The 10,536-nt window shown below is 39.5% G+C and overlaps 1 protein-coding gene across 1 annotated transcript; it reads left to right on the top strand.

Moving 5' to 3' along the window:
* Positions 1-3,077: 3,077 nt before the first annotated feature.
* On the top strand, positions 3,078-9,782 carry Hb (hunchback). The gene is made up of 5 exons (XM_076618704.1): positions 3,078-3,107; positions 5,774-5,950; positions 6,333-6,694; positions 6,779-8,257; positions 8,432-9,782. Exons 1-5 carry the CDS (start codon positions 3,078-3,080, stop codon positions 9,660-9,662), a joined length of 3,279 nt encoding a protein of 1,092 aa, XP_076474819.1. The 3' UTR covers positions 9,663-9,782.
* Positions 9,783-10,536: the final 754 nt, after the last annotated feature.

Here is a 10,536-nt window from a genome sequence, read left to right as displayed (position 1 = left end):
ATTTTATAAAAATGAATATATTTTCCTGGTAATTTCACGTATCGACATGCAAATGAATTTCTCATAAACGAGTTTTCCTAAGGCGCTTCCAAGCACCTCTTTCCTTATTATTTAAAAGTTAACGAGTTTTTTTCGTTGAATACTTGCCCACTACAACCTCTTGTTAATGTCTTTCGAGTCTTTTAAGTACTGTTGAGTATTTAATATCGTCTTCGTATCGCACATTTAAAAAGACCTATTATTAGGCTCTTTTCGATTATAACTTAATCCCTAAATGTTAAAATTTATTTTCTACAAGACGCATGTGCAAGTATCGTAAATTTTATTAAGCGCGAAGAAACGGCCCAATAGTCACGTTAGAAAAATGCCTTTGATAATTTTCAACGGTACATTTATACACAACATATTTCGCATAAAATACGTTGCGTATTTTAGAAAAATGAATATATTTTCCTGGTAATTTCACGTATCGACATGCAAATGAATTTCTCATAAACGAGTTTTCCTAAGGCGCTTCCAAGCACCTCTTTCCTTATTATTTAAAAGTTAACGAATTTTCTTCGTTGAATAATTGCCCACTACAACCTCTTGTTAATGTCTTTCGAGTCTTTTAAGTACTGTTGAGTATTTGATATCGTCTTCGTATCGCACATTTAAAAAGACCTATTATTAGGCTCTTTTCGATTATAACTTAATCCCTAAATGTTAAAATTTATTTTCTACAAGACGCATGTGCAAGTATCGTAAATTTTATTAAGCGCGAAGAAACGGCCCAATAGTCACGTTAGAAAAATGCCTTTGATAATTTTCAACGGTACATTTATACACAACATATTTCGCATAAAATACGTTGCGTATTTTAGAAAAATGAATATATTTTCCTGGTAATTTTACGTATCGACATGCAAATGAAAAACTTGACTGAATGAAGGGATTAAAGGACGGTTGTTAAAGAAGCAAAATTTACGGATCTTCCCCAACTAAGGTCCTTTTATAGGTTTTAGGTACGAGGGACAGTTACTCAAAAATCTCGACATTGGTCCCTCATTAGTAACGCAGAACGTAGTGACCTAATAGCATAATAATTTATTACCACGGCGGTTATTGGCATTTGCATATAAATGTCGTCGTACTCTTTCTTTTTGTTATATTTATGACAGAAATTGCTAGACGGAAATGCGGGTTAACAAAGAGAAACAAGGCCAAAGTATGAATACACGAAGGGTTAGAAAGATGTAAAAATATTTCATTCTTTTATAAGAGGCGAAAACACTTTCTCGTCTTATTTCTAGACCTTTGCAAACGGCAATGTATTGAAAAGCTTTTGCAAAAGTTCAAAATTGAATTACAAGGGGACGAAAGTTGGAGGACTCGGAACCTCGTTCGCAAAATTCCTTCAATTTTTCTTGTCGATCTATTGTTACGCTATTAGGGCTAAAGGGTTAAAAGTTATTAACTAAACATAAAAATCTTCGAGCATCGATGGGCAAGAATGTACGATAAAAAATTGGCCTTTTCCTAGATTGGAAAAACAAGGTCGATGAAGGGTTACCGTACAACGACTGTACGACAAACAAGAAACGTGGGAACTGTTAGAAATGCATGCGACCCTCTTTTTTCTTTTGACGGCGATTTTAACTGTAAAAGTACAGTCGTAAACGTACGGTAGAAATAGTTCCGCTTGCTGGAAGAGCAGATTACGGGAAAGGGTTAAAGGAATTTTTTCCTTTTTCTCTCTCGCTCAACTTCGAAAGGGTTAACAGACGATTTACGGTAACGAAGCTGTTGTACCTGTCGGTCAAAACCCTTGAAAATCCTCAAGATTACGTTTTCGACGTCATTTTCTACAAGATATGGAAAACACCGAATTCCACAGTCTCATTCAAATTTATTAGGATTTTCATGTCACCAGCTTTCTTCGCACCTCTTCGCACCTTTTTCTCGGGTTTGACAAAATTTGATAAAATAGCGGAGAGGAACTTTGGAAATTTTATTCGCCATTATCAGTGTTTTCTGAACCGGGAACAACGAGTTTGGCTAATGGTTTAGCTTGATGCTTTCCCGAAACGCGGGAAAAGGGTGCGATCTGTCTAACACGAGAGAAAGCAGACTGCCTCCAACGGAAAAAGAATAGGGCGCGCACGCGTATCCACGCATTTTTCGTCCCTTTTCTCCGTTTGGAAATCGCCGAACGCTAATTAAAAGACGCTCTTTACTTTTACATCTTCTGTTTTTTTTTTTTTTCTTTAGCTAACGGCGCGTAAAATCGCGAAATTCGATTAAACTCAGTAAACTGACAAGAGTACGGTAAGAAGGTTAAAAAAGCGTTATAAAACAAAATTATATATTTAAAAAATTTTTAGACGAGTATTACGAACGATAGGAAACAGTTAGAGAGTAAGGAATTATAGATATCTACGATGGGAGGAAATGTTCAAGCTGGTAGAAAAAGAAGAGGCAGGATGCTTGGAAAACATTGTGGACAAGCAAAATCTGTGTCTGGAGGGAACGAAGAAATGTTACGTAGGTACGGAGTGGTGGTTGATAAGATGTGCTAATAGTTTTCAATATGCAGGAGGCATGACAGGGTTAAGGGGTGGGAACTGAAAAAACGAACCAGGCGATCGGAGGCCTCCGATTGGGCAGACGGTCTGGAAAGGGAGAGGGTAGCTGCCCTCTATACACGAGTCACAAATATACCTAGCACTTCATTTTGGGACTTAGGTCATATTCGCCAGTCGCTCGGCAGTTCCTTGCCAGTCATAGGACAGATCGCTCTTAACGAGGTTTAGTTGTGTATTTGCCTACTTATTTAGCGCTTGACATATCTGTCGGTTTACTTATGTAATCGATTACCGGCAGAGTTAGCTTTTTTAATTTTCTTAGTTTTTCTTCTTAGATTATAATGTTTATATACGGGCAAGTTTATGTGATTAAGTTTGTGTAATTAAGTTAGTGTATTAAATTCGTGTAATTAAGTTAGTGTATTAAATTCGTGTAATTAAGTTCGCGTATTAAGTAAGTGTATTAAATTAGTGGTAATAGTGTGTAATTAAAATCTACAATCGTTCGTGACAATGAAAAAAGCGAAGAATTCAAATTCCGAGGTAAGTAATCTTTTAACTTTTCTAATCTGACGTTATGTGACAATTTGCGAATAAAGGTAGTCGCGGTACAAAGAAGATTTTAAACCATGCGATCCATAATTGATCCAATAATTGAAAAAGCAAGAAAAATCGAAATTCGAACAGCAGAAACGTTTTCGGAGGGACGATCGCCGATCGTTTCCTCTCTTTTCGCGCGTTTGTTCGATCGTTTTCCATTCGATCATGCACTTTTTTACGCTGCTCCTTTGTTTTATACGGATAAATTAAAATGTTCAATTGCCGGTGTATACGCGTGTCGTGTCCAATTTACAGATTCGCCAGCAACGATACGCTGGTTTCGAGTTTCTTTCTAAGCCGAATCCGAGAATCATTGACTTTTCTATCGAGGTATACGCGCGCATCGAAATTAGCCGTTGTTTAGTTTGCACGTTTCGAAAAGTATCGATATAATATAGCAATGACATCGTGTACGGAATCGAAACAAACACAGAGAAAATTCAACATGTCGGGAGCAACAAGGATATCGGAAAAACAAACGTTATATGTTTTCTCGTGAATATGGTCGCAAATCTCTCCGTCTTCTTGTTTCTTACTTCTTTCTCCTTTGTTCGCCTCATTTTTTCTTTTTAATTTTTATTAAAAAAAGACAGGGCAGCTGCGAAGTCAGCAACGATACTCGCCGATTGTTTTCCGAATCGCCATAACGTCGGTGTACGCTGTACGGTGACCGATGGAAATTCACGTTTGCCCTAGTGTCGCCTCATTAAATAGTCTTTCAAATTTACATTCATTGTCCTGATACATCCGTATTATTGTCTTCTAGTCTAGCATGGATACAGGCTTCAACTTTATACAAATAAACATTACATCGTGATTTAATAGATAGATAGTTTTATTTCAGCCTGGCGACCTTCAAACAAGGCGAGCTTTACAAATTTTACAAACTTCTCAATATTGCACACATCTGAAAATTACAAATTCGTGATTTAATATAGACATTATAATTTCTTAATGATCGTTTTCGAATATCATCTGTTAACAGTTTTTATTCCTCTAATAATTACTACCGATTTCACAGAGATTTTAGTTGTAATTCTGCAAAAATGACTACGATTCGTTTTATTAGACTCTATTAAGTTTTTTGTTTAGCACGCATTAGTTTGATACTTATTCTAATTCTGATTGTCCATCTCGAACGAGTTCGTTTTCTCTCTGATCTATAAGTCATCTATATTCGCGGGTCTGTATCCGTTTCGTCCCTTTGTTGTAAGTTTTCTATTTACCTACTGTTGTGATTGTGCTAAGAATTTCGAAAGGTTCTCTTCCTTCGACCTTTACCGAAGTCTTTTTGTTCTTGTTCAAACGAGCACGATGGAGTTCGCTTTAATCGACTTATAAGCGTTCTTACTGGAACGCGAATGTTTGTGCGTCGTCGAAAGAATTCCGCAGCGGATGATCGACACGAAATTCTTCGAACTTACAGTTCGAGAAGATTTGAATTTTTGGCAATTGCGCGTCGGATAAATTCGTCACGGTTAAAATTAAGCTGTACATTTTTTATAGCTGCAATTTAGAAATCGTAAAAATTCGAAAACTTGACGCTTCATGCATTGCAAATCCAGGTTAAACCGTGACGACCTTATTAATACAAGGGTTGTTTTGTTATTAACCGATTTCTGGGTATACTTGGTCGTATAACAGTCAAGCAAAAGGGAAAGACTACTTTTTAATTTATGACCATAGTCGTACAGAGGCAGGCGAACAATGACATTTCCAGTTGAAGTGAAAAGTAGGATTTTTCAACCCTGTCACTTTTTGAACCTTTCAAGTATGCTCCATTTGAATAAATGAGGTAGACTTTAACCCCAGTGCCGTTCATCTTCCGTCCGGCACATCGCAGAAGGTAAAATATGTTTTCTCGCTTTTCTTTGTTCTTCAATTTCACTGGGATACTTACATTTTTAAAATATGCATCTTGTCGTAAATATATCAACGCAGTGGACAGCGATGAAACAATAAGTTTGCTAAATATTTCAAATTAATTAGATAGATAGATAGATCGAATAAATTGGTTCGTTAAGATGTACCGATGTAGATTTCGAATAATTTCATAGGACGATGTTTCGTTTCTCGGAATCTTTGAACGATAGAGATACGTGTTTTGGATCGGAACGATTTTACCACTCGTTGTCTTGCTTCGAGTAAAATAGCTTGACTGATTCCATACATCAAAAGTAATTTGTTCTTGTAGCGCGTACAAGACAAAAGGACGACGGGAACAACAGGCAAACATTGTGAAATGATTTTACTTGGAATTAGCTTTAGAATAGGCGCAGGCTAGTTGCCGAGGCGGTCTGCTCCCTTCTTCGCGGATATTCATACGATCATTGTAAATATTAATCCTTTTCAACTGTATTCTATCGAAGGTCAATCCAAGCCGAATTGTTTTACCTGTTTCGTTGTTCCACCTTGCTTAAATCTTTTACTTGGATCGTCGAATTTTCATATGTGTTGTTGTCCTCACGGACACGAATGATACGAATTCTTAATTTTTGCCTATGTAACAATTTGAACGATTATCATATATTCGCTAATTATCGCATCAACTTCGAAGCAGCATGCTTCAAATTGAATACGATTAAATATTTGTTATTTATTCTGATAAGAAAAGGGACGATAAGAAATCGGACAGGGAAGATAGTGCAGGGAGCAGAGACGGAGGACAGAGTAGCAGTTTTGAAACAGATCAAAAACGGAAACGAACCATGGCTCAAGAGAAAGGTCCCCCACCTCAAGTTCAATCGTCAACCACGCCCGCCTGGGGTATCGCCGATAGAAGCGTGGTGAGTAATCGTTTCAACCCCTCTCTGATCAAATCCCTTTTTTTCCCTTTAACACATTCATCCCTCTCGTTTTCTCTACACTCGCGTCTTCCCCCTTTACACCCTCTCGTTTTTTTATCCCCCAGCCGCAACCCCCACTTGCTTTCTCTTCGGCGATCGACAAAATGTCGTTTCACTTAACTCGATGGACTCGGTTAACTCCTCATAGCTTTACTTTCAGAACTTGGCTTAATTTTGCTATCGCTTGACCGACCACTCGCCAACTTGTATCCACCACCTGTCTATCTATCCTCCTGTCTCACATTTTGTTGTTTTTCTTTGAGAGACAGCGTATCTGAATCGAAAACCTTAACTAATAAAGCGCACAATACGGTATTCATAGAAAGAAGAATCAAACGAAGACAAGAACAACGATTCAGGTGTATCACCCGATCATTCCACGAGCAATTCTGGTTCGCCGAGTACATCGACATCATTTTCGACAGTTATCTCTAGCATGTCACCGGAAAGTGGAAGTTCGCAGGATTCGCATAACGTAGGAAGGAATGCATACTGTCACAATCCACAGGGGACGGTTAATAACAATCATCCAACTCCGGGATCTTCGGGACGTACATCAAAGAGTGGAAGTAAGCCGAAACAAAAGGGTTCTAGAGTGACGAAACCAGCAAAAGCGAAACAAAAACGTACACCCAAGAAGAATATCCTGCAATGTCCTATTTGCGAGTTCATTACGTACGATAGGTAACTAATCTATCTTTTTTCTTATCATAGATATTAGTATGAAACCGAACAAAGACAAAATGAAAGGGGGATTTTCTTTTACAGGGCACAGTTCTCGACTCATTTAACGGCACATTCTACGTTAAGAAGAGACGCTTCAGAAGCGTTAAAATCTATGGTTAACCAGATGGGAGCGGAATCAGCATCTGGCGCAGCTCAAGGCGAATGTTCGAGACAGCAAGCAGACGAGGAGCCGGGACTCCGAGTTCCACGATTGAATTCGCAAGGCAAAGTGAAAACTTTTAAATGCAAACAGTGTGCTTTCATAGCCATAACTAAACTCGAGTTCTGGGAGCATAGTCGGTGTCATATTAAGGCTGAGAAGCTCTTGTCTTGCCCAAAGTGTCCTTTCATCACCGAATATAAACATCATCTGGAATATCACCTGCGGAATCATCTTGGCTCAAAACCTTTCAAATGCAGCAAGTGTCCATATTCATGTGTGAACAAATCCATGCTTAACAGCCATCTTAAATCTCACTCGAATGTCTACCAATATAGATGCGCCAATTGTTCATATGCTACCAAGTACTGTCACTCGTTGAAACTTCATTTGAGAAAGTATGACCACGATCCGGCGATGGTGTTGAACGCCGATGGTTCGCCGAATCCACTTCCTATTATAGATGTGTATGGAACACGTCGTGGTCCGAAACCAAAGGCGATCAAGTCTCCTGATGGCGCAGGCCCGAGCACCGCTGTTGACAGCAACGCTCAAGTTGCAGCATCTTCTCCTCAATCAGAGCTTCCACCGGAAGTGTCTCCGATTAACCATCAGTTGTCGATGTATACAATAAACGACTTGAACATTATAAATGCAGCGAACGCTGCAAATGTTTTGAACAGTGCAAACAACTTAAACATCGCAAATAACTTGAATGCAGCGAATATTATTAACGTTGCAAATACTTCGAACAGCGCTAGCCCTTTGAACATCGCAAATAACTTGAATGCAGCGAATATTGTTAACGCTGCGAATAATTCAAACAGCGCAAGTCCATTGAACATCGCAAGTAACCTTAATGGAGCGAATACTTTTAACATGGCAAGCACTATGAACAGCGCAGGACCAATGGACACCGCAAATATCTTCAGTGGAGTAAATGCTTTCAATAACGGAAGCTCATTGAACATCGCGAACAGTATCAATGCAGCGACTGTTTTGAACATTGCAAATAATTTGAACAACGGAAACCCCTTGAACACCATAAATAACTTCAATGCAGCGAATATTTTTAATCTTGTAAATACTTTGAATGGCGCAAACCCTTTGACCATTGCAAGTAACTTCAGTCCAGCGAATATTTTGAATGCCGCAAACACTTCGCATGGAGCAAGCGCTTCGCATGGAGCAAGCACTTCGCAGGGCGCAGGCACTTCGTATGATGCAAGCGCCTTGTATGGACCAAGCACTTCGCACGGAGCAAGCACTTCGCAGGGCGCAGGCACTTCGTATGATGCAAGCACTTCGTACGGACCAAGCACTTCGTATGGACCAAGCACTTCGTATGCCCCAAACACTTCGTATGCCCCAAACACTTCGTATGGCCCAAGCACTTCGTATGCTCCGTGCACCTCCTATGGCCCAAGCACTTCGGCTGGACCAGGCACTTCAGCTGGACCAAGCACTTCGTATGCTCCGTGCACCTCCTATGGCCCAAGCACCTCGGCTGGACCAAGCACCTCGGCTGGACCAAGCACCTCGGCTGGACCAAGCACTTCGTATGGCCCAAGCACTTCGGCTGGACCAAGCACTTCGTATGGCCCAAGCACTTCGGCTGGACCAAGCACTTCGTATGGTCCAAGCACTTCGGCTGGACCAAGCACTTCGTATGGTCCAAGCACTTCGGCTGGACCAAGCACTTCGTATGGACCAAGCACTTCGGCTGGACCAAGCACTTCGTATGGACCAAGCACTTCGTATGGACCAAGCACTTCGTATGGACCAAGCACTTCGTATGGCGTGAATAACTTCAACGCTGCAAATATCTTCAACGGCGCGTTTAGCTTGAACGGAGCAAATAATTTAAGCAATGCGAATATCCTCAACTTCTCGAATATGTTGAACTGTGCGAGTATATTGAACGATACTAATATGTTGAACAATGCTATCATTTTAAACGCTGCCATCTTGAATAGTGTCAACATGTTGAACGGAGCTATTGCGAGCAGTGCCACCTCCGCAAGGGGACTCAACGAAGTCATACCGAATCAATCATTCGCGACTTTCCCATACAATCAGTTATTCGCTCGCTTTCCTTTACTGCCCTTCCTTGTTGCCCAAGGCAACAATATCGTAAAAGAATTCGACCAAATACAATCTAAGGTGATGATGGACTACTTGGTGATGTTAAACGGAGGAAGGATGTTGGACGATTCATTTGAAAATCTCGTGCTCAGATGGCCCGATGGGAGCAATGTTTCAAATGATGTGGCCGATAATTCGCCAAATAACGCGGCGCTTCGCGATATGATTTCCATTCAGCCTGATTTGATGAACATTGTAGAAGAAACAGAGCAGGAGGAGGCACCTTTAGACCTTAGTAAACCCAGTACTTCTAAAAATGTTGGCAAATCAAAAGAGACACGTACTAGCAGACGCAAGGGGAAAGCTGTAAAGCTGAATCGTCGGGTGGTCCAGAAGTCCGATGAAGAAGAATCACGTGAGCAGCAAGAACAATCGCCCAGGCTTCCATCTCCCAATGACATTTGTTTCTTTGGGCAATCAGGTTACGACTGGAGCAAGTTTACACTGAGCCAGAAAGTCATTTGTCAACACTGTAACATCGTGTTTGGTAACCTAGTGATGTATACTATCCATATGGGGTATCACAGTGAAAACGATCCTTATACTTGCAACGTTTGCGGCGTTCCGTGTGGTTACAGGATACCCTTCTTCTTGCATGTCGCCAGATCAAAACATTGGTAGATCTTCTCGGCAGTAAATCCGCGATAAACTCTGATCGAATTTTATATAACTATAAAAGCCTACTTACTATCTAATAAAAGCCGAGCCTACTTTTTTTTCTAATGCTTCAAGCTACACGGAATAGCGGGCACGGTAACCTGAAGGAATAAACCTGAAAAAATAGTATGCCGTGATCGATAAGAAATTCCGTCCTTCGTTCTATACGCTGAAGCAACTGAATACATAGCTAATTGTTACAGATATTAAAAAAGACTATAGATAAGGTATCTAATAGATAGAAGTATAAGGTCATCTATATTTGTATATATATATATATGTATATATATATCCATATATATCTAAATGTATATATATATATATTTGTATTTTCATACAAATTTTCTGATAAAAATTCCATATTTTTGTAAACGACCGATGCTCAAGCCAGCTTTACTGGAACAAGTATATGATCTTCTAATAATTTAAGATCAAGAGCTAAGTATAGTAACTGAGAATGTGTGGAATATTTCTTCACGTATTTTTTTCACGCAAATTTTCTACATAGAAACGACAAGAGGGAAATTTAGTAAGTTTCATCTCTCATTAAGGGATCTTATTCCAGGAAGTGACTGTCGTTGTACATATACTATTGAAAGATTAAGAGGACCAAAGCAATCGATACTAGCTATGTAATACTACATTGATAAGATTTACTTGCTTAGTAATGAAGTTATTAAAATGTTAGATTTACCTGAAAGCATTAGCGCATTGTTTATCAGACTATCGCTAGCTTCGGGTTAAATTGTGCAATCCAACTAATTGTAATTGAAAACGATCGCCGTGTGTACAATAGTGCAACAGCAAAAACATTTTTGGTGGTTGACGTTTTATATTG

This window comes from Bombus vancouverensis, chromosome 5 (genome assembly GCF_051014615.1).
Source record: "Bombus vancouverensis nearcticus chromosome 5, iyBomVanc1_principal, whole genome shotgun sequence".
Taxonomy (NCBI): Eukaryota; Metazoa; Arthropoda; class Insecta; order Hymenoptera; family Apidae; genus Bombus; species Bombus vancouverensis.
The sequence above is the reverse complement of the archived record's forward strand: the minus strand, read 5'-3'. Positions and strand labels throughout refer to the sequence as shown.